The following is a 26006-nucleotide window of genomic DNA, read 5'->3' as shown; positions in this document are numbered from 1 at the left end:
ATAAATTATATATAAATCTTGTATCATGTATATATAAATGGATGTATATAAATCTTGAGAACGTATATAGAATTGTGTGTATAAATAAATGTAATCTGGTGAGTATGGGCTTGGCACACCCCAGGGTCCTGAGCTGGATATCATCATTCTTCTCTTTCTTGGTGATTCCCTTCTCTCTTTCTCTCTCTCTCTCTCACTCTCAGGATAATTCAGAATTTTTAATTTTTTTGGCTTGTGCAGCATAAGCCTCAGGCTTCCTTGCACCATATGGCTTAGAATAATAATAATAACTCATTGGGCAGGCATTCACAATATGAGATATAAGAAAAACGATGCTCTTTCACCTTGGTGATGTTGTTGTTGTTGTTGTTATTTGGTTTTTAGTAGCATTAGCAACTAAGGCCATATTGCTCCGGGGATATGCGGTGGTCATTCCCTGACCTTACCGCATCCTCCGTATTTGGTGGATCACGGGCTCGAACCCCGGTCTAATCAAGAAGCGTGGGCTACACACTCTGCTCCTGGCTATGGAGGCGCCCTTAACCTTGGTGATTTACCATGAATTAAAACGATAGTAGACACTAACTTGGTTATTGAACTTTCCATAGTCTGAGGTTTTTGCGCTAAAACCCTTTTAGTATAAACATATTGATCTAATGGAAGTGACATATTGCAATTGTTTTCATCGATATCTATACTTGGATGACGGCGACCATGTGAAACACAGTTGAAGCATTTGCCATTAATTCTGATGATTCTGAACAGGTCTGAATTATGTCGTGGATTGTTGCTCTGTCTTATTGTAATTGTGACCTTTTAAGGTATGTTGGAACTCCAAAGGAGCTCATCCTTCCAACTTGGTGATGAATATTTGCAAGGAATTTAATGAACAGAATGTTAAGCAATTAGAAATCCTCAGTTTAGAAATGTTTTCCATTTTTTTTGGTAGTTGTTGGCACATCGGCTTCTGTGGCCATAGTGCACTGCCTAAGGTTTTTGCAGTACTTTGATCCAAGCCCGAGGCGGGATTCGAATCCGCGACCTTTGGGTTAGGCAGGCACTTTACCCACCCGGCTAGCCTGGTTGGCAAATGTTTCTCATAGGTAGAGTGAAATATTTATAAATTCTGAAATAATACTTAAAAATGATCTTTAACTTGTGTATCTTTTCATTTTTATTTCTAGTTAATATTTCATACCCTTAGGTCACTTTCCCTTCTAAGAAGTTTTCCTGTGTAAGAAGTTCTAAACCTCCAGTTTCTTCAAAAACTTCTTATCTGGGTTCTACTGTATATGTTCTTGAAGGTGATTTCAAGTAAATTTCAAATAATGTGCTTGATTATCTGTGAATTGCCTTAATTTTTCTTAGTATGTGCTGCCATCTCTTGTGTGTGTTTTTAACTAATAGCAGCACAAAAATAAGTTTGGAAATTGGAAGAAAACATTGCATCTGTTGGCAGTTGCCTGATTTCTGCTTACAAAATCTATAATTCTCTATTATTCAGGAATAAAAGATTCAGGAATTGTTAAAATCAAATTAAATGATTCTTAAATAGATGGAGAGATATTATTGCTAAAAAAAATGTTTAAAATAAGAATGACTTTTTTAATGATTTTATACAATTTTTTGTAATATTTATTTTTTGACAATTTTACTTTAATGGACAGTCAGTTCAAAATAAGAAGAAATTATTGGTTAAAAGCATTTGTGTGCAAAATTTTAATTTTTATCAAACTTCAAAATTTTATAAATAAACTTATTACTTATTGAAAACTCACTATATGAAGCTTACACACATTCAGGAAACTCCCTCATGTATGGATTGAGCAATTGCACAAACAAGTTTGTATAAATTGTTTCTGAATTTGCCACTGTAGTAAAGTTTGTTTTTCTCATTTCAGTGTATTGCACGAGGTTAGGATTTCTTTTATTTATGTTTTAAATTGAATATCATAACAATTTTTTAAAAACAAGTCAGATTTTAGCTGTTAGGCATTATCTATTATAGGATAGTACATTGTGATTCAAAAAGGCTTTTTTAACCCCCACATGAGTTATGGGCTTGGCGCAACCAGGATCCTGAGCTGGATATCATAATTCTTCTCTTTCTTGGTGATTCCTTTCTACTTCTGACACTCAGGGATGGGATACACTTAAATAGAAAGGGTGCAAGAATATTTGCTGATGCTATTGAGGCAGTGTTACATGGGTCGGAAAACTGCTAGTGTGGGAGTGATACACGGACTAAGAGATTAACAGTAGCCGCTGGCAGAGGTGAAAGTGACCTTGCACTGCTTCTATTGAAATGCAATTGAGCAGACCTGGGAAGCAAGGCAATGGGGATTTCAGAACTGCTGGGAGTCATAGTGGAACAAGTAATTACATGGGCTGTGTTAGGGTAACTAAGAGTAGAAACAGGTGCATGTATACTTGCATGTACACCAATGTTAAGAGTAAAGTTAATAAATTCGATGAGCTTGAAGTGCTAGTCAAGACATCAAAGGCAGATATTGTTGAGATACAAAGACGTGGTGTCACACAGACATAAGCAGTGTAGAATTGGAATTTGGGGAGTACAATGTGTACAGAAAGGATAGACAGGACAGAAAGGGAGAAGGGGTTATGCTGTTATTTAAGAAACACATAAAATCTAAAGAAGTGCATCCAACTGATGTTGGTGCACAATGAAATGTTGAGCCTGTTTGGTGTGACATAAGCACTCGGAAAGAAAACATTAGAGGAGGTGTATATTATAGGCCTAATGAATCTGATGAGTATAATGAGCACTTGTGCAGAGAAATAGAGTGGGCCAGTATATCAGAGTGTCTTATAATGGGGGATTTTAATTTCCCAGAGATTATTATTATTATTATTATTATTATTATTATTATTAGCCATATGGTGCAAGGAAGCTTGAGGCTTATGCTGCACCAGCCAAAAAAAAATTCCCAAGTTACCCTGAGAGAGAGAGAGAGAGAGAGAGAGAGAGAGAGAGAGAGAGAGAGAGAGAGAGAGAGAGAGAGAGAGAAAAGCAGAAAGGAATCACCAAGAAAGAGAAGAATTATGATATCCAGCTCAGGACCCTGGGTGTGCTAAGCCCATACTCACCAGCAAGGCTTTTGTGAATTTATTGGATGATTGTTTTCTACAGAAGCATGTTTGGGAGGCAACTAGAGGGAGTAATACTCTTGATCTGATTATCAGTAGTGATTTTTCATGCATTTAAGAATCTGCAGATAAAGGAACCACTAGGTGGCAGTGATCACAGTGTGCTGAAGTGGGATTTACTCAAAGAGGTAACTACCATCAAGGGTAAAGGGAAGGATTTTTGTTTTTGTAAAGGTGACTACGGTGGTCTGACACAGTATTTAGATTCTATATGGTGGGACCGTATAGTAGTGATGATGTTGCCAACAGCAAATTCAAAATAGGAAGCATTCAAAGAATTAATCTTGGAAGCTACTAGGCTTTTCATACCAACTAAGAAATATTGTTCAAGATTTAGGCCTAAATGGATGTCAGGTGAACTAACTAGACATGTGACAGAGAAGAAAAATGCATGGGATACATATAAAATAACAGGTGACACAGAAGCCTATGATAGATATAAGCTGGTCTGTAACCAAGTCACAAAGGAGGTTAGGCAGGCGAAGGCAGATTACGAGAAATCTTTGGCAAAAGATGCGAAGAAAAACAGCAAAGAGTTCTTTACTGGCCTTGAATGGGTTGAGCATGCTGAATTCTGATGGGATCCTTCTACTTGTTCAGATTACGAACCTAAGGGGGGTATAAATTCAAATTAAGAAAAGACAGATGTAGAATAGATGTGCGGAAATTTGCCTGTAGCCAGCTGGTGGTTAATTGCTGGAACAAACTTCCATCTGTCGTTGTGGAAGTTGATAGTTTGAATAAATTTGAGGAACTGGACAGGCATTTGGTGGAAATGGTGCGTTTTTTTTTTTTTTTTTTTTTTTGGGCTGATGTTGCATAAGCTCATACACTTGCTTTCTTGCATCACATGCCACTACTACTACTACTACTTATGTGAACTCTAGAAGGAAGAGGGATAAATCAGATTGGCCCATTTCATATCGATGGTTCAATTGTTGGTGATCCTGCTCAGGTAGCTAAAAAACTAAATGAATATTTTGCATCTACATTCACACATGAGGAATTATTCTGGAAGTGGAATGCCAGAGGTATATTCAACTCTGGCAGTAAGCTAGATAATCTTGTAATAACTGAGAGTAAAGTGGAGGAGAAATTGTTGAAGATAAACATAAGAAAGGCACCTGGGGTGGATGGAATCTATCCAGTTATATTAAAGGAGGCGACAAAGGAAGTAAGCAAACCCTTAGCCATAATTATGAGAGCTTACCTCTACTCAGGTGAGGTACCCATGGACTGGAGATGTGCAAATGTAACCCCAATCCACAAAGGAGAATGAAACGAGACACAGGTAATTACAGACCTGTTAGTTTAACTTCTGTTCCAGGGAAATTAATGGAGGCACTGGTTAAAGAAGCATTGCAGGATCATTTAGACAAGACTTCAGTTATAGCTTGGACAGAGCATGGGTTTGTTAAGGGGAAGTCTTGTCTGACCTATTTGATTGGATACTATGATGTGGTCAGAATGGAACTGGATGCAGGGAATAACTTTGATATCATATATTTGGATCTTTGAAAGGCTTTTGATACTGTTGCACATGGAAGACTGCTGCACAAATTGGAGCAGTGTGGCATTGGAGGCAAATTGCTGCTATGGATAAAGGTATGGTTGAGTGGGAGAAGACAGTGATAATCAGTGAACTCTTCATGGAGTAATGTTATTAGTGGAGACCCTCAGGGTTCGGTGTTGGGTCCATTGTTGTTTTCTCTATTTATGAATGGTATTGATGATGGTATATCAGGCTTAATGTTGAAGTTTGCAGACGATATGAAGGTTGGCAGGGTTGTTAATGACACTAATGACCGTACGCTGCTGCAACAGGATCTAGAAGAGTTGAACAGATGGGCTGAGAGGTGGCAAATGAAGTTTAACATTGACAAGTGTAAAGTACTACATATGGGAAGCAGTAATGTATCAACTCTGTGGTACTACACTGACAGTGGTAGAGAATGAAAAGGACCTAGGGGTAATTGTGCAGGCAGATATGAAGTTTTCTGAGCAGTGCAGACTGTCTGCAAGAGTAGCTCATGATGTCTTGTCATTGATATACAGGAATTTTTCTAGCAGGGATAAGGAGGTGATTATCCCCTTGTATAAGGCAGTGGTCAGGCCACACCTTGAGTACTGTATACAGGTCTGGAGGCCTGATTTTAAGAAGGATGTAGAGCTGTTGGAATGAGTACAGAGAAGGTCATTAAGATTAGTGAATGGAACAAAGATTCCATTCACTAATCATTGCTCTTACGAAGAAAGGCTTAAGTTTTGCAAATTACAGTGTCTGGAGACTAGGCACCTGCGAGGTGATATGATTGAGGAGTATAAAGCCTTTAATGGCTTGAGCATGCCCAATGCTGATGGGATTCTTTCTCTTGCTGAGAATAATTGCCTGAGATGGCATAAATTCAAATTGAGGAACGATGGTTGTAGGATAGATGTGTGGAAGTTTGCCTTCAGTCGGCGGGTGGTTGTTTGCTGGAATAAACTTCCATCTGTTGTAGAAGTTGATAGCTTAAATAGAATCAAGGCAGAACTTGACAAATATTTGGAGCGAGTGGATGGGTGAAATAAGGTTTTTTTTTTTTTTTTGTTGATGTTATATAAGCTTGCTTTCTTGCATCATGTGCCTTTGGTAATGCCAGATGCTAATGCTAATGTATCTGTATCACTAGATAATTTATATACATCCCATGTATTTCAATTCACTACCATAAGTCTCTTCAGTTCATCTGACATTTAGATGAAAATAGATTAGCATTTGTGAACTGAATTTTAGGGCATTTCTCTTAGCAGTATTAAATTGGGACCACTGAGATGAGAAGTGAGTATATGTTGATTGAGAGCTTTTGGTAGTTCCAAAATGATTTGTGGTTATTCTGATAAAGAATGGATAAGTTAGAGTTCCATCATAATTTGTTTTGTGAAGAGACCTGGCACCATATAGGTATTGTTTTATTATTATGTGTGAAATAAAAGTAAAACAGAAAATCAGCCAAATCCAGACATATTTGAGAGAAATGTAAAGGTAGACTGACCAGGGCACAAAAGTGCAGGAACTAGGTCAGATCTTGGTTAAGAAACGTGATGATAATTTTGTTTTGCACCCATACTTAGGAGAACATCTTGGCATTGTGAGATGGTAAGGCACTGTGAATGTAGTTTGTAAGGGGAAGTGAGCTGAGTTGAAGCAATTTGGTAGATTCTCATGAAATAGCCTCTCTGCTTTAGTTAAAATTGGCAGTAAGTTATTTAAGTCACTTTCCAGAGTAAGCTGTGCTTTGGTGATCGCAGTGAATTGTAGTTGTCATTAGCAATTATGATTCATAAGGATGGGAACTTTGTTCTGGATGCTTCAGGCATTTTGGAAGAGAGTGTTGGTTTTGCATATTTGTACAAGTGGAAAGAGAACAAATACTGAACTGTGATAATTTTTAGATCTAGGATGGTGATGTAACCAGGAAGTGGACCAGTCTATAATGTGAACAGGAATTATCCCCAAACACAGGTTATAGTTAGTATAAATCATATCTAACAATCTTTTTTTTTTTTTTTCTCTCTTCTTTTGTGACCATCAGTGGTGGCTTCTTGCATCAGCTTTTTTCGTAAATGTACCAGCTTCATTTTGGCTAGTAGTAGTTATTATTTGATTATTATCATTATTTTTTTTTCTCCCTAGTAGGTTCTCTTAAATGTGACCAGCCTCAACTTATTATAACTTGTATGGCAACACATTGGCTTAAAAAATTGCAGAGACTAAATGTGATTAATATGGAACTGATAGTATCATTTGTAACTTGGGAACTTTAGTAGAGTTTAGTTGATGTCTGGTGCATCATAAAATATGTGACTAGAGATTTTTACTAAGAAGCAGAGTTGTAGTATCCGAGGCCTTGTGAAATATGGCCATTGACAAGGACAGGGGTAGTCCCAGATAAGGCTATTGGCCTCCTCCCCATTATCAAAATAATGCAGAGTTTTTAATTTTTACATGATCATTAAAGTTTAATGGTGCCCTGTAAAACTGTTTCCCCCCCCCAGAAACCTTGGGGAAATTCCTGAACAGAAATGAGCTTGGATTTCACACATTCAGTTGTCAAAAGTAACTAATAACCAAAAACAGTTAGAACTGACCTGAAAGTAACAACACAAGCAGACGATGACCTTTTTTTGAAGACCTTTACTGGGGTTTAAAATCTAACTATCAATTTTATAATAAAATTAGCTCAGATTTTATTGTAATATCTTCAGTGCATGTGTGTGTATCATATTAAATGTTAAAATTAAAAGACAGATTCCAATAAATTCAGTTTATTTAGTAACTCAGTATTCTGTAATAAATAAAATTTATTCATTTTATTTTTATTTTACAGCATTTTTGGCATTATTACAGGTTGGTGTATCATTGTTTTAATTATTTTTTACCAGTGTAAATTTTTTCTATTTGAATATTGAATTTCACTTTGCATAAGTGGTTATGATTATAGAGTGATTGCGATGAATGTTATCCAGAGAAGTGTCATTAATAGAATGAGTGAATTCGAACTGCTGGTTAGGACAAGTATGGAAATAGGAGATAATGAGTTTCAGTACTGTATGTACAATGTATTTAGGAAAGATAGGGCAGATATCAGGGATGGTGGGTCATTCTTCTTATCAAAAGCAGCCTGAGCATGATGAAAGCTTTCCCGGATTCAGACGTTTCACATGCTAGTATAGAATCTGTATGGTATGAGGTAGTTGGAAGTAAAGGTAAATGACAGTGGGAGTAATCTACAGGCCAGGTGATTGTAAGATTATGATGAGAGCCTCTACATGCAAATGGAATGGGCAAGTAAGCGTGAATGTCTTATTATGGGTGATTTTAATTTGCCTCTAATTGTGTGGAGAAAATGGGAAAGGCAATTTTGACATGGGGGACAAAATTTTTTAAATCAACTAGATGATTTTTATTTGTACCAACATGTCAGGGAAAGGAATATTCTAGACATGATCATCACCTACGAACCAGATGACATAATAGGGCTGAAAGTACAGGAACCAGTAGCAGGAAGTGATCACGTAGTTCTGCAGTGGACGATGAAGAGAGAGGTATCAGTAGTTAAAGGCAAAGGAATGGCTTATAATTTCAGAGAAGGAAATTACGACAGCTTAAGGTGCTACATGGCCTCTATTAACTGGCTAGGTATCTCACAGGGAGTGAATACAATTGAATAATGACATACCTTTAAAACATTAATCATAGAAGCCATGAATGCATATATACCATTAAAAAATATTCCATCAAGAGGATTCTAAGTTGGATGAATAATGAAGTTGCCAGATTACTTGAGCAGAAAAAGACAGTATGGAAAAGTTAGAGCAATGAAAACTACTGAAGCCTATAACAGCCACAAAAAAGGTTAGGCTGGCAAAAGCAGATTGTGAGAAATTGCTGGCAAAGAGAGAAAAGAGTGGAAATAAGGAATTCTTCACATATATAAATGCAAAGAAGAGAAGGACAAATCAGATAAGCCCTTTATGTAATGGACATGGGATAGTATTAGATACCCCAGCTGATGTTGGAGATGAACTCAACAGTTATTCTGCATCTATATTTACAAAAGGAAAACCCTTTATGTCAATGAGAGATTATGGCAGTTAAGTTGAAAAATATGTAATTAATGATATTGAAATTTCACATGATTATTTAATGAAAAAACGTTTGACCCTACAGGTGAGTAAGGGTCCTGGGGTTGAAGGTATATACCCTGTAATTTTAATGTTGGCGGCAAGTGAGTGTATTGAACCATTAAGGCTAATTATGAGAGCATTACTGGATTCAGGAGAGATTTCATCTGATTGGAAAATTGCCAATGCATCGCCAATACATAAAGGTGGTTCTAAGAATGTAGGGTGCCTCCATTGCCAGGTGGGCAGGAGCAGCAGTTCGTAGCACATGCTTCTTGATTAGACTGGGGTTCGAACCCGTGACCACCAAATATGGAGGATGCGGAAAGGTCAGGGAATGACTACTGCATATCCCCGGAGCAATATGGCCTTAGTTGCTAATGCTCCTAAAAACCAAATAACAAACAAACAAACAAAGAATGTAATGGGAAATTACTGACCAGTCAGTATAACTTCAGTAGTAGGGAAAATCATGGAGGCAATGATCAGGAGTGAAATTCAGGATCATTTAGATAGAAATGGAATTCTGAAAGATAGACAGCATGGTTTTGTAAAGGGAAAACCATTTTTAACAAAAAATCTGGTTAGCTCTTTTGACAGGGTCAGTAATGAGCTTGGATTAAGGAATAATTTCAACATTGTTTATTTAGATTTCAGCAAAGCATTTGACTCAGTCACACGTGAGCAGTTACTTTATAAGCTGGAACAAGTTGGAATCGCAGGGAAAATCCTTAGGAGGCAGAGGGTTGTGATAAATGGTTATTCCTCAGATTGGGTTAATGTAAAAAGTGGGGTTCCCCAAGGATGAGTATTGGGACCACTATTGTTTTTGATTTTCTTAAATGATATCGATGAAGGGATAGAAGGGAGGGAGTGATGTTTAAATTTGCAGATGATGTAAAGATCGGTAGAGTAGTTAATGATCACCCCCAAGCAGAGCTTCTTCAGAGTGACCTAGATAGACTTCAGGGATGGTCAGAGAAGTGGCAGAGCTATTCTTTAATTCAGCAAAATGCAAGGTCTTAGACTCGGGGAACAGTAACCCCAAAATAACTTATATACTTGGTGGACCTGAACTAAAGTCTGTAGTGGAAGAAAGGGACTTGGGAGTTATGATATGGTCAGACATGAAGTTCTCCAAGCGTTGTAGACAGGTTGCAAGGAAGGCTCGTGGTGTCTTCTCGATGATTTATCGAACATTTTCTAGTAGAGATAAGGACATTATTATCTCATTATACAAGGCTGTTGTTAGACGACAGTTGGAATCAGTGGCGTAATTAGAAAAAGTGGGCCCCAATGCAAAGTTTAGTGTAGGCTCCCCTGAAAATATTTGTTTTGGTAAAAATAAAAAATTAACAATACAATGAACGGTAAATGTGTATTTAAAATCTTAATCAGTACAATATAAAAGCAAAAATAATATTAAATTCTGTAAATATAAAAATGAAAAATAAATTCTGAAAATTAAATGAAGTAATATATTGACTTAAATAATTTAGAATGGTTTTTGTCTAGATTTGGCACTGGCAAAATCATGAATTAATTTAGAAACATGCATTCTTTCAGCTCCTTGCACTTCTATGGTAAGCAGTACTAGTGCTAATAGACATTTTCCCATGGTCTTTCTCAAATAATTCTTAATTAATTTTAATTTCAACAAAGAGAAATCTGCGAGTGATAGAGTAACAGGAGTTGTCAAAAATAATATCAATAAGGAGCACATCTCCGAAAAACTAACACTCACATCGTAGTATTTTACTATGACTAGTTCTGCAAATTGGTGAATAGTTTTAATTTTTGCAATTTCACTTTTTAGAGGCTTTATGCAAAGTAGTAATTGCATTGAAAATGATTCTGGAAAGTCACTTAAATTCCTTTAGCACCTTCTCTGCATTTTTTATAATGGAATTTTCATCCATTTGGATTAATTGAGTTGGAGTAAGAAATGCAAACAAGTTAGAAAATTTATTTAGTCCTTGAAACCTTTTGTGGCAGAGCTTTTCTCTGCCACAAAAGGTGGGTAGTCACTAAGTCAATTACACAATAAAAAAAGAAGTTAACTTTAAAGAGCAGTTCTGCATTTTCAAATCGGTATCCTCTGCCAGTTCATCAAAATGTTTCTTAACAAATCACCTCCATTCATTTGGAAATGGACAAGGTATACCCCATTTATGTACAATAGATGATGCTTCCTTGATGATATTTTCAAATTCTTTTTTTCTTAATTTTTTCAATTGACAGTTAAAAGGTAATTTATAGCAAAGACTTAATTAAGCCTTTGCTATAAATGAATTATTTTTTCACTTTATTATACAATGTTTCTATGCCCAATGCAGCTTGACCGATATCCATGTTCATTCTTTCCAAAATCGTTGATGTTGAAATAATACTTGACAAGATTTTTTTCTATCCTATCAGTACAGTGGTTAACAGAAAATCAAAGTTTTCAGTATTATTTTTAATCCGGACAGCTCCCAACCTTTCATCACTTTTTGAAAGTTGTATGATAATTTTATTTAATGCCATTAGCAAATTGGAAAATCTCAATTTTATAGCAATTATAGATGCAAGTTGACTAGACCAATATGTTGAATTTAATTTCTTTAATACAATATCATATTCACTTGTAATAGCTAAAAAACACATATATACTTTGGACAATGTTGAAATAGTTGAATGTTTCTGGTACTCCATTTACTGCATCATTAATAATGAGATTGCGATTGCAATAGTAATACTATTGTATTACTCAATAAATGCCACCCCCCCATAAGTTGGCCCTATTTGACTTTTACTGCTGCAGCCACAAATCCTTAAAAATTGCCCCGGAAGCAGCAGCTATGCTAATACCATTTCATCTCTATTCACTGCAGTTTCACTTGTGCTGTGCAACTGGCTAACAATAAACATGCTTTATGTGAAAAAAAAATTATTGTTTGTAGACATAGTAAATTTAATCATAAACATACTAAGAAACTTAACATTTTCACTCAATTAAATTTTTTTCTGTTTTGGGCAGGAGACCTTCGACCCCTTTCTGTTTGGATCCAAATGCGCTGCATTGGCATAATTACACTACTGATTGAAATACTGTGTTCAAGTTTGGAGACCGCACATAAAAAAAAGACATCAAGCTTCTTGAAATGATTCAAAGACAGGTAACTCACTTGGTGAGATTGGCAAAAGGTTGCCCCTATGAGGAAAGATATTGGATATGTGGATTGCACAGCCTGGAAACTAGGCACCTTAAGAGAAAATTTGATTAAGGTGTTTAAGACTCTGAGCAGGAAAACCAAAATGAATAAGGACAAAATGTTCACAGTGATAAATGATTCTAGAACTAGGGGCCATAGATTCAAGTTACGAGGGCGATTTTTAGAATGGATTACCAGAAGTTTTATTTTAGCTTGCGAGTTATAAATTACTGGAATAAGTTATTTACATTGGTGGTTGAGGCTGACACTTTGGGAAAATTTTCTAAGGTCAACTGGATAGTAACCTATGGGAGGAGGTTTAATTATTTATTTTATCTTTTTATTTTTATTTTTTATTTTTGGCTGGTTCTGTATAAGCCTTAGGCTTCCTTGTGCCATATGGCTGTAATTAATACTGATACAACCCTGCATAGTTATCTGGGCAACATATTCACTATTCCTTAAAGTTGTCTTGTGAATGGATGTTCTCTGACAGGATGTACAGAAATGCCATGGTGGCTGAACTTCATTTTTTGTGTATTTTAATTTGGAAGTAATCAGTATTGTAGGTGAGTGTGTATTTGAAACTGAAATGTGTATTTAGTGAGATACATTATTAAATCAATATTACTTAATTTTATTATACATTTGATTTTGAATGTATTTAATTTCACTCATGGAAGGAATTAAGCAGTGTACCTGTAAATGCCATACTAGCTAGACAGGCTGTTTAAGGAAAAATGTAAATTGAAATGAATAAATAATAATGATAGCAATAGTTCTTTAATTTGGAATGTAATCATCACATTTTGCTTCTGAATCTAACTATTTTTAATAAATTCATATTTTTCCTAGTTGAGAAAAACAAGCCAAGGAGCCCTTCTAACAATGATGGAACATGGTTTAATTGATAAAGGTATTGCTAAATAATAGGAACTTTGCTCATCTCTTAGTTCTTAATCTGTATAAAGTTATATTACCATATTTGTTGTAGAGAATCATACTTCCCCCCCCCCCTTCATTTACAGGCTGCAGAATGAAATTGGTTGACAAAATTCTTAACAGTAATAGAATTTTTTATGTGACACACAACTTTTATTTTTTCTTTCTTGAAGAAATAAGTACTGTATTTTCTGGACTATGTGATGCCCTGGACCATAAGATGCAAAACTGTGTAGAAGATGAATTTTTGGGAAAAGATCTCTCAGTGCGGGGACCTGTATCATCATTATCATCATGTTTTGGGGGAAAAAATATTTATTGTATAAATATTAATTGTGCTGTAAAACCTGAAATCCTGTAATTTACAAATTTGATAAAAGTCTGAAATATCAAAAAAATGCTGCACATCAGTAGTTCATTCACCTTTCTGATATTTAAACCTGGGCATAGAAGAGGTTGAGAAGGTTTATCTGCTATCTCTACAAGGTTGTCTGGGAAATGTATTCACTGTATTTGGAATATAGTGAATCCATAACTCAGCTTTGTAGGGATAGCCCCTACTGTACTTGTTTAAAAATCATAAAACAAATGAACCAGGAAATTATCGTCACTTTCCTTTTGCACTGTTACCAACAATTTTTCGGGAATAGGGAATATATCCTCCCCATATCCTTCTTTAAATGCGTGATGTAAGGAGTGTGAGGGAATCAGGTGCCAACTCAGCATTGTTATGGGCTTATATGAGAGCTTGAAGGACAGGGTGGATGCTCTCGAAGGATTTAAATTGGGGGCCCACAACCTCTCAGTCACATCAATTCCAGAGCTTGCACTTGAACATCATGCAAAACAGCGACAACCCCCAAGGCAGAATGTGCTGGTCCCAAAGGAACTAGTTGTTGTAGGTGACTCTATTGTCAGGGAAATGGGGAACATATTGTGCAAAAAGGATAGATGGAACAGGACCAGGGTATGTCTTTCAGGGGCAAAGGTTGATGATGTTGTAGAGCAGATATTATCTTTAAAGGGCACAAAAGGTGATATTGTTGTACATTTTGGTACTAATGATATTAAGAGTAGAAGACCGGCAGAATTACTTAACAAGTACAGTAAACCCCTACTATTCGCGGGGTTACGTTCCTGAGAAATGTCACGAATACCGAAAACGCGAATACTGAGTTATGGCTCCCATAGTAATAAAGTGGTTCCGTTCCAAAGTATGAAATATATAAGAAAAACTAGTCTAAAATTTTGTCTATGTATGTATTATATGTACCTTCATAATATGACTATGTACATCGACAGTATATAGTGAAATGCAAGCATATGACATCGAAATGAAAATAAGAAACAATTTAATATTAAATGTAATATTTATTAGAAATTTCAAACAAATCTTTCAATCCAGCGCCTTTGCTAGCTAAAAAACTTATCCTGCCAGTGTTATCACCAGTTTTGCTAAAGTGTTGATAAAGGAGTTTTGCCCTTTCACGAATGATGAGCGAACTTAACGGAATTTTATTTCGAGTTCGGTCTTCTATCCACAGATTTAAAGCCTTTTCCGTTTTTTCTAATTTAACATCACAAGTTACAGAGCAAATTTTTGAAGCAATTAGCGCGTTTTCACGGACACTACGGCGGATTTTTTATTCCGATTTCTTGATTGATCGTACCGTTGACTCATTGATTTTATAATGTTTTGCCACCGAGGAGACACTTACACCATTAGAAATTTTATCTAATAACTCAATTTTATTCCCTAATGTCATCACCTTCTTTGATATTTTCACATTTCTCTTGTTATTCTTAGCCATATTTTTGTAGGGGTTAGAAAGAACTTGTCCACAATAAAATCACTTTCTTCCGTTAACACACTCGAAAAAGTTTGTTTTACACTGCAAAATGGTAGATTTACCATTTTTTAAGCATATCAATTTATAAATTGATATGCTTAAAATAATATCAATTTATAAATTGATACATTTATTCAATTTATAAGCATATAAATTAAAAACAAACGATGAAACCTTCCATGACAAGCGCATAACATGTACTGAACAAGGATTAGCGAGAAACATACACGCTCATGATTTTGTCACCTCTTTCCCCCACCCACTGAGCGCTGTTTTGACCGGGAAAGATAATTTTAGCCACGCCCATGTTTTTTTATGGCTGAAAACTTTAACGCCGCTTTAAAATTCACATTTTTTTAGGTTTCATTTTATATTAAATCGGCGATCGAGAATACGCGAAACCATGAATACAGATACCGCGAATAGCGGGGGTTTACTGTACAAGTCAATGTTGAAAAAAAAGCCATGAGTTAAGGTTGAATTTGAAAGTGTCTACAATTCTGCCCAGACACGATAGGAGGGAGTATATGATGAGAGCCTTGTCGATCAGTTCGGCCCTGGAGAGATTGTGCAAGGCTCAAGGGGTAGAATTTTTCTCAGCCTGGTCTGTGCTTTTTAACAGGAGAGACTGCTTCTACAGGGATGGGATACACTTAAATAGAAAGGGTGCAAGAATATTTGCTGATGCTATCGAGAGAGGGTTAGGTGGGTCAGAAAACTGCTAGCTTGGGGGGGTATATGTGGCCTAATAGATTAACAATAGCTGCAGTCAGAGGTGAAAGTGATTCTTGCATTGCTTCTATTGAAATGCAATTGAGTGGCAGCCTGGAAAACAAGGCAGTGGAGATTTCCAGGACTGCTGGGAGTCATAGTGGAACAAGTAAATACATGGGCTTTGTTAGGGTAACTAAGAGTAGAAACAGGTGCATGTATACTTGCATGTACACCAGTGCTAGGAGTATAGTGAATAAATTCGATGAGCTTGAAGTTCTAGTCAAGACATCAAAGGCAGATATTGTTGGGATATCAGAGACATGGTGTCACACAGATATAAGCAGTGCAGAATTGGAATTTGGGGAGTACAATGTGTCCAGAAAGGATAGACAGGACAGGAAGGGAGGAGGGGGGGTTATGCTGTTAGTTAAGAAACACATAAAATCTAAAGAAGTGCATCCAACTGATGTTTGTGGACAATGTAGTGTTGAGTCTGTTTGGTGTGACAAAAGCACAGGGAAAGGAAAAATGAGAGTAGGTGTGTGTTATAGGCCTAATGAATCTGATGAGTATAATGAGCAGTTGTCCAGAGTAGGCCAGGAAATCAGTGTGTCTTATAATTTGGGATTTTAATTTCCCAGAGATTGACTGGAATTTGTGGGCTGGTCACTCACACACTAGCAAGGCTTTTGTGGATTTATTGGATGATTGTTTTCTACAGCAGCATGTTTGGGAGGCAACTAGAGGGAGTAATACTCTTGATCTGATTATCAGTAGTGATTCTTCATGTATTAAGAATCTGCAGATAAAGGAACCACTAGGTGGCAGTGATCACAGTGTGCTGAAGTGGGATTTACTCAAAGAGGTAACTAACATCAAGGGTAAAGGGAAGGGTTTTTGCTTTTGTAAAGGTGACTACGGTGGTCTGAGACAGTATTTAAATTCTGTACGCTGGGAGCGTATAGTAGTGATGATGTTGCCAACAGCAAATTCAAAATGCGAAGCATTCAAAGAATTAATCTTGGAAGCTACTAGGCTTTTCATACCAACTAAGAAATATTGTTCAAGATTTAGGCCTAAATGGATGTCAGGTGAACTAACTAGACATGTGACAGAGAAGAAAAATGTATGGGTTACATATAAAATAACAGGTAACACAGAAGCCTATGATAGATATAAGCTGGTCTGTAACCAAGTCACAAAGGAGGTTAGGTAGGCGAAGGCAGATTACGTGAAATCTTTGACAAAAGATGCGAAGAAAAACAGCAAAGAGTTCTTTACTTATGTAAACTCTAGAAGGAAGGGGGTAAATCAGATTGTCCCACTTGATATTGATGGTTCAACTGTTGATGATCCTGCTCAGGTAGCTAACAAACTAAATGAATATTTTGCATCTACATTCACACATGAGGAGTTATTCAGGAAGTGGAATGCCAGAGGTATATTCAACTCTGCCAGTAAGACAGATAATCTTGTAATAATTGAGAGTAAAGTGGAGGAGAAGTTGTTGAAGATAAACATAAGAAAGGCACCTGGGGTGGATGGAATCTATCCAGTTATATTAAAGGAGGCAGCAAAGGAAGTAAGCAAACCCTTAGCCATAATTATGAGAGATTACCTCTACTCACGGGAAGGTACCCATGGACTGGAGATGTGCAAATATAACCCCAATTCACAAAGGAGGATGAAAAGAGACACAGCTCATCTGCTCAACTTTTATAGATCCTGTTTCTGCTGCAACAGGATCTAGAAAAGTTGAGCAGATGGGCTGAGAGGTGGCAAATGAAGTTTAATTTTGACAAGTGTAAAGTACTACATATTGGAAGCAGTAACCCCAGAGTAACGTATCAACTCTGTGGTACTACACTGACAGTGGTAGAGAATGAAAAGGACCTAAGGGTAATTGTGCAGGCAGATATAAAGTTTTCTGAGCAGTGCAGACTGTCTGCAAGAGTAGCTCATGATGTCTTGTCATTGATATACAGGAATTTTTCTATCAGGGATAAGGAGGTCATTATCCCCTTGTATAAGGCAATGGTCAGGCCACGCCTTGAGTACTGTATACAGGTCTGGAGGCCTGATTTTAAGAAGGATGTAGAGCTGTTGAAATGAGTACAGAGAAGGTCAACAAGATTAGTGAATGGAACAAAGGGTTGCTCTTACGTAGAAAGGCTTAAGTTTTGCAGATTACAGTGTCTGGAGACTAGACACCTGCGAGGTAATCTGATTGAGGTGTATAAAGCCTCGAATGGTTTGAGCATGCTCAATGCTTATGAGATTTCTCCTTGCTCAGAATAAACGCCTGAGAGAGCATAAATTCAAATTGAGGAAAGATGGTTGTAGGATAGATGTGCGGAATTTTGCCTTTAGCCAGTGGATGGTCGATTGTTGGAACAAGCTTCCATCTGTTGTCGTAGAAGTTGATAGCTTAAATAGATTCAAGGCAGAACTTTACAAACATTTGGAGAGAGTGGATGGGTGAAATAAGTGGTTTTTTTTTTTTTTTTCTTTTGGCTGATGCTATATAAGCTTTCTTTCTTGCATCATGTACCTTTGCTAATGCTAAAAATCATAAAAGTGATAATCAAACTGTGCTTAAAGCAATAATAATTTCTTGCATAATTCATATTTTTTAAACAGAGTGGGTGGGGAGATATATTTCTTATCCTGCAGAATTGTCTGGATAATAAATTAATTATATTCGAAGCACCGTAATATACGTTACTTGATATTGGAAAAGAATTTGCAAATGCAATTATCACATGGACTTTTACCGATGCAAATTGTTAAATACTAGGATTTACTGTAGCAGAGCAGTAAGTCTTAAATAAGGTATTGCTATTTCTAAATTAATAGAATACTTCAGTCAGATCATGGAAAAGATTTTCAAGTTTTACTAGATTCGCTTGGGTAAAAGCAATGGAATTTGCACTTTCAGGTTTTTATTAAAGTGAATTGGTAAATCATACAATTTATTGAATTTTAGGCTTTTACAGTAACATACATTTGGTAAAAGAAGTATTTGCACACCCTAGTATGACAAATGAAAACAATCTATATCAATAGAAATTTTAATAAAATAGCACTAAAAAAAAATAACATTGCAAATGCAAATTCCATATTTGCATTTGCTATGTTATTGCATTTAGCTTGTATTTACTTTCAATAAAGTAAACACGTTCCCTAAGAAATTTCAGCTATCCATATCTCTGTGGTATACAACTGTTTTTTTTACTCGATGAAGGTCAGAGTTGTCAAATTGGTAAAATGTTGAATCTGTGCTTTTCAATACAGCAGTACATTGTTAAATGTTACAATTGTGTTTTGTAAGAAAGATAAATAGCACTAAAAATAACAATCAGGCTGTTCAAAGATGCTGCCAGAGAGTAATGACAAATTATAGATAGTAAAGGAATCTTTTACAAGTGCTCAGACTATCTTCTGAAATCACTTCAATTAATAAACAAGTTAGTGTTCAAACCATAAGAAACATACTGCACAATGCTTAACTATGGTACAATGCCAATGAAAAAGCCTTTTATAAATGAACAAAATCGACAAAAACAGAAGAATCTGGTCCAATTCAGTGTATTGTCTTAGTCATATGAATCAGCCATTGCTACTCTGCTTTGCAGTCAAATACAACAGTGGCCACCTAATGATTTGAGAATATATGGAATAAAATGGACTTGGAAATGGGATAAATGGATTCTACTACTTAAAAAATACTGACCTAAAACATACATACTTCCACAAAACAAGAAAACAGTTGCTGTGCAATGATTCCCAGAAGACTCATCACACCTCTGCAGTCACCAGACATCAACCCTGTTGAGATCGGTGCCACCTGCTGTATTTAGAATTGAGGAATAGAAAAATTTCCAACAAGAGCATTTTAAAGAGGGTGCTATCTGAAGAATGGCAAAAAATTCCTACGTAAACAAAAAAAAAAAAAAAATAAAAAAAGTTGTCCCAAAGTTCTATGTTCTCTCCTTGCATTTTGCTGCATTAAAACATAGCTACCACATTTCTGACGATTCCTGAAACTTGTTCAAGCCATCCTGAAGGAGTGCTGTTCTGCACTAAACATTTAACAACTCTCACAATCTTTATATCTTCTGCAGATTTTAATGTCATGCTCTGTATCCCTTTGTGAATGTCATTTATGAAAATCCGAAACAACAGTAAGAACTAATCATTGAGAGAAGGCCTCCTCTGATGTTACACCAATCTGAAGAGTATCCATTAATCAGAATCCTCTGTCTTCTGCTCTGCAATCCATCTTAGAATCTTTCTAGTAATCTCAATATGTTCCAACTGGTACAGTAAATAGGGATTGGGTCAAATGCCTTGCTAAAATCCAAATAATCTATGTTAGAATTCTTCCCTACATCCGGTGCGTGAGTAGCAGTATCAAAATAGTTTACCATGCTAGTTAAACTTGATTTTCCCTTAAAAAACCATGCTGTATGTCCTTCGAATGCCATTTCTAGCTACATGTCTGTGGATTGCTCTTCTTAATCATTGCCACCAAGGTTTTCTCTGCCACTGAAGTCAGATTAACTGGTCTGTAGTTATCAACTTGACTCTTACAAAATGCCTTTATGTATTGTCACTTCTCCATTCCAAAGGAATCTCTTCCAAGTCCATTAATACCCTCATAATTAACCTCAGTGGCTTCACTGCACTCTCTGGCTGCTTCCCTCCCTCAATATTTCTGTTGATATGCCATCAACTCTTGGAGCCTTACTTGCCTTTAAGCTCAATTTTTCTAATAAATAAAAAATCTTCTGAAATATCAATATTGCTAATTTTATACTTTACAACTATACTCACACAGCCACCGTGAAGTATCCCTCATCAGTAAAGATTGATATGAAGTACTTACCTAGCAACATCAGCTTGGTTATCAGCACACAAGGGACTGATCTGATTCATTTTTATTCTTCTTTCTAGTGACATGCATGAAAAACTCCTTAACCCCATTTTCTGTTCTCTTAGCCAGTACTTTCTCATACTCAGCCTTGATCTCCCTAACCTTCTCTGTGGTGCTATTACAGATTAGCTTGTAGCTGTTGTAGGCTTCAATACTTTTCATTGCTTTGTAACTTTACCTTCCCCCCCTCCCCAACTCTGTTAGACTGGCCAGGCCTGTATTCATACGTCTCAGCATCCTACTTGTGCTATATTTTCTTAAAAGTGTGTATAGGCAGTTCCTGCTTTACAAGTTCCCCGGTTTACGAGTGTTTTTTTTTTTCCAAATATCAAGTATCAACAGAATCGAAAATATGAACATTAATTCCAATAAATAAATGCTAAACATTCATAAATACGGATTTCAAAACATGCACGTAACTATACAATGCTTGACTACTGCGCATGCATTTATTTGTTCAGACAGAGATAAGGAAGGAGGTCCAACTCTTAAAGAATTCCATGTTTTAGATGCGATCAAAATAATAAAATGAGCCTGGGACAGAATTACAGAGAAGAATATGAAGGGTGTTTGGAATAAACTCTGTCATCAGTTTATTTATAATTTTGAAGGATTTCAAGAACCAGCAGAGATCGTACAAAATGAAACAGAAGCAATCGTTAATATTGTTTTAACCAATTGCAGCTTGAAGTTTCTACAACTGATGTCACTGATCTGCTTCAAACACACAATGGAGAGCTCAAAAATGAAGACCTCCTTGAAATGGCAAAATGTGAAGAAGCTGAGGAAGAAGATTTAACAACTGAAACACCAGTTTGTTCCTTCACTCTCAATGGGGTTGATGAACTTGATGAAGAATATTGCTTGATGATAAAGCAATTGAATAGTAACGAATGGGCCTGGAGTACTGGGGTTCATAGTTCAAATACAGATATATACAGTTATACCCAGTTATTTATTAACAAATAAAGTACAAATAAAAGTACAAAACCAGTAGCTTTCGGAACGCGTGTCCCTTTATCAACTGATAAGTTAATATAAAATTTGAATACATTACAAGCAAATGTGGCATGTTAATCATGCGTCATTGTTGTAGCACGGACGTGTGCTGCTTTACGCCAGTGATCATCCATCAATAAGACGGTTGTTTCTAGGATGGGATGTAGACGCATGCCTTTCTGGCGATTTAATGCCTTAGGATTGTTTATTATGTTTAGTGACTCTAGCCCTAGGCGGTGGCGAAAGTGTCGCGCGTGGTCCACTATCTCAAAGTCGCGCTTGGGGTCAAGATCGTGGTTGGTAGCCCAAAAATGTTCTGCGAACGCGGACCGGTCAGTTTCGGCAAGCCGGATTGCTCTGTCGTGTTCCGTGAGGCGATCCTGGAGACGTCTCGATGTCTCACCTACGTAGCAACTGTTACAGGCCCTACAGGTGATACGGTACACTACATTGCTGTGTAAGACAGGTGTGATAGGGGTCTTCATGCTGGAGACAAGTGAACGTAGGTTCCTACCGGGTAATTGCACACATTTGATGTTGTAACTTCTAAGGACCTTCGAGATACGTCCTGACACTCCTGGATAGTACGGAATGTGGGCGGACGATATGCCGAATTGTTTCGGAGGTCTTGGGTTGGATGTAAGTTCTTCTGCCTGTAACAGGCATCTGTTTAGTACATGGGATGGATAACTACATCTGGTTAGGTCCGCCTTCACACGGGAGATCTCGTTACGTCTAATTGTGTCGGTGCTGGAATGGCTCCAGGCTCTGGAGAATAGGGTGCGGGCAGTGCTATTGAGGCGGCTTGGAGCGTGGCCGGACCTGTAGTTGGTGAATTGACCGCCCCACATGGGTTTGCGGTATACTGAGGTCTCTAGACGTGGGCCTATGCGATGCACTAGCACGTCCAGAAACGGGAGCGAACCGTTCACCTCTGATTCTACGGTAAACTTGATGAAATTGGATAGGGAGTTGAGGTGTTCTAGTAGTACCGTTTCAGAACCACGTGGTATTATGGTAAAAATATCGTCGACATATCTACACCACGTTGTAATAGGTGTAGGTGGGTTCTGGTGTATCTGCTCCTCCAGATCTTCCATGGCGATGTTAGCTACTACGGAACTGACAGGGGCACCCATAGCAGTGCCATGTACTTGTTTGTAGAGTGAGTCTTCAAAGGTGAAGATGCTGCTAGAGAGGCATAGGTTGAGGGCGGTACAGATGTCATCAGTGGATAGTGACGTCCTGGATTGGAGGCTTAAGTCGCTCTCAAGGAGCCTTCTGGCGCAGTGCACGGCCTGTTGGACGGGAATCGAGGTGAATAAAGAAACCACGTCAAATGATGCCATGACAGAGTTGTCAGGGATCGAGAGGTTCTTGATGAGGTTAATGAATTCACTGCTGTTTTTAACGGTGTGAGATGTATTACCTATAAGAGGCGAGAGGAGGTTTGCGATATGTTTGGACAGTTCATACGTTGGGGCACTGCAGCAAGACACTATAGGTCTGAGAGGAATACCTGGTTTGTGGATCTTTGGTAATCCGTAGAATTGCGGTAGTTGGCGGCTAGTAGCATGTAGAAGATGCTGAGTCGTGGTCGGGATCTTCTTATCTTTAAGCCATGCGTGGACAAGTTTATTAACATTTGCTTCCAGACGTTTCAAGACTTTAACAGGAGGATCAGGTAGAGGTTCATATACGTTAGGATCGAGTAATAGGGTCAAGGCTTTCTCTCGGTAGGCTGATCGGTCCAACACAACAGTCTGGCGCCCTTTATCCGCAGGAAGTACAGCGATGGAGTTGTCTTTTCTTATAGATGACAGGGCGGCACGCTGGCGGTGGTTGAGGTTTGAGCACGTTTTTCGAGTGTTGCGGAGGATTGCGGCAGTCTTGAATCGGATCTCGTTGGCAGTTTCTTTGGGAAGGTTGGTAATACTGGCTTCTATACCCATAGCGAGCTGTGTGATGGGAGGTTTCGATGGTATAACGGCGAATTTCATACCGTTTGATAAAACATTCAGCTGCTCGTTGGACAGTTGTTTGTTACTTAGATTCAAGACGAAAGAAGTTGTGTCGTTTGAACGAGTGTTCGCCTTTAAGGAGTTAGCTTCTATGCTTAAGTTTATGAACTTGCGCTGTTGGCGTAAACGGTAGGTATCTGAGGTCTGACTAGCCCGATGGCAGATGGTATGTATAAGGTTTGTAAATACGATAGGCGAGACCTTACCTTGTAGATGTTGTAACAGTCTGGACTTTTACCATAATACCACGTGGTTCTGAAACGGTACTACTAGAACACCTCAACTCCCTATCCAATTTCATCAAGTTTACCGTAGAATCAGAGGTGAACGGTTCGCTCCCGTTTCTGGACGTGCTAGTGCATCGCGTAGGCCCACGTCTAGAGACCTCAGTATACCGCAAACCCATGTAGTGCGGTCAATTCACCAACTACAGGTCCGGCCACGCTCCAAGCCATCTCAATAGCACTGCCCGCACCCTATTCTCCAGGGCCTGGAGCCATTCCAGCACCGACACAATTAGACGTAACGAGATCTCCCGTGTGAAGGCGGACCTAACCAGATGCGGTTATCCATCCCATGTACTAAACAGATGCCTGTTACAGGCAGAAGAACTTACATCCAACCCAAGACCTCCGAAACAAGTCGGCATATCGTCCGCCTACATTCCGTACTATCCAGGAGTGTCAGGACATATCTCGAAGGTCCTTAGAAGTTACAGCATCAAATGTGTGCAATTACCCGGTAGGAACCCACGTTCACTTGTCTCCAGCGTGAAGACCCCTATCACACCTGTTTTACGCAGCAATGTAGTGTACCGTATCACCTGTAGGGCCTGTAACAGTTGCTACGTAGGTGAGACATCGAGACGTCTCCAGGATCGCCTCACGGAACACGACAGAGCAATCCGGCTTGCCGAAACTGACCGGTCCGCGTTCGCAGAACATTTTTGGGCTACCAACCACGATCTTGACCCCAAGCGCGACTTTGAGATAGTGGACCACGCGCGACACTTTCGCCACCGCCTAGGGCTAGAGTCACTAAACATAATAAACAATCCTAAGGCATTAAATCGCCAGAAAGGCATGCGTCTACATCCCATCCTAGAAACAACCGTTTTATTGATGGATGATCACTGGCGTAAAGCAGCACACGTCCGTGCTACAACAATGACGCATGATTAACGTGCCACATTTCCTTGTAATGTATTCAAATTTTATATTAACTTATCAGTTGATAAAGGGACACGCGTTCCGAAAGCTACTGGTTTTGTACTTTTATTTGTACTTTATTTGTTAATAAATAACTGGGTATAACTGTATATATCTCTATTTGTATAAAGCAATTGAGATTTTTGAGTCACAAGGTTCAAATTTCGAGCGAACTAGAAAAGTTGCTACAGATTTTAAAAAATGCTTATGCATGCTATCGTGAAACTTATAAAGAAAAGAGAAGACTATCTTGGAAACAAACTAGTTTTGAAGCATTTTCAGTGAGTGCTGAGCCAACCATGAGCGAAGAACCATCAATGAGTGTGTATTTAGTCGACGATGATGAAGAATAAACATTCTTTAACTTTTGTATGACATAAATAATTTCTTTATTATTATAATTTGCTTGATTTTAAAGGCTGCTTTCATTTCTTTCAATAAATAAATCATTGTTTAAGCATTAACTATTGTTTTGTTGACTGTTATTTAACATTACTATGGTCAAATTTCACTGTTGAGAATGTAACCCCTGGGAATTTTTGCTTTACGAGTGCACACTAGGAACGAATTAACTCGTAAAGTCGGGAACTACCTGTATATGTGTTCATGGCTTGTGTTGTTATTCTAATATATTCCCTCTCCCTCTGCGATCTGTCCAGTTCACAGATGCCACATGCCATCTTAAACTGTCATAGTTCCCTTCTCTGAAATTAAAACTTGTGCCTTTACCTTTAATTTTGAAACCTCTTTCTTTACCTTTTATCTGCCAGTGGTTGCTGTACTGTAAGCCCTGTGATATTATCTGATTTGTGAGTAATGATCCAGCCTAGAATATTCTTACCCTTAGCATTCTTGCTAATATGATATATGCAATAGTAGACATCTAGTTCATTTAAAAAGTTTGTTCCCTGTGGTGAATTTACCTTCTACTTATTCCAATCAGTTAATGTCAATTGAAATCACTCATAATAAGATATTCACACTTGCTTGCCCATTTCATCTGCATATAGACTCTCATTATGTTGTTTACAGTCTTTTGATCTGTAGATTATTCCCATTCTCATTATATTTGTGCTTCCATCTAACTTCCCTATCCTTCCTAAATACGTTATACATACCACTGTGAGACTTGTCACCCCCAATTTCCAAGTGTCACCACATTTCTGTTAGCCCCATTAGCTCAGCATTAGTTATCCTTAGTAGGAATTTGAATTCACCAATGTTTATTGATAATATTCCTGACATTAATCTATATACAGCTAAGACCTAAGTATTCTTCTATAGTTTACATACTGATACACTCCATG

General features: G+C 37.6%; 1 protein-coding gene across 4 annotated transcripts in view; it reads left to right on the top strand.

Moving 5' to 3' along the window:
- The window catches only part of LOC150079116 (serine/threonine-protein phosphatase 4 regulatory subunit 1-like), a 672615-nt gene that overhangs the window by 353237 nt on the left and 293372 nt on the right, over positions 1 to 26006 (top strand). For all 4 annotated transcript variants that reach the window (XM_090384028.1, XM_090384027.1, XM_090384026.1 and 1 more), the window contains one exon: positions 12885 to 12945. In XM_090384028.1, the coding sequence (XP_090240154.1) occupies positions 12885 to 12945 (61 nt within the window). The remainder of the gene's footprint in view (positions 1 to 12884; positions 12946 to 26006) is intronic.

The sequence above is a fragment of the Mastigoproctus giganteus genome, chromosome 10 (assembly GCF_048544385.1).
Source record: "Mastigoproctus giganteus isolate SK-2022 chromosome 10, ASM4854438v1, whole genome shotgun sequence".
Lineage (NCBI taxonomy): Eukaryota > Metazoa > Arthropoda > Arachnida > Uropygi > Thelyphonidae > Mastigoproctus > Mastigoproctus giganteus.
The sequence above is the reverse complement of the archived record's forward strand: the minus strand, read 5'-3'. Positions and strand labels throughout refer to the sequence as shown.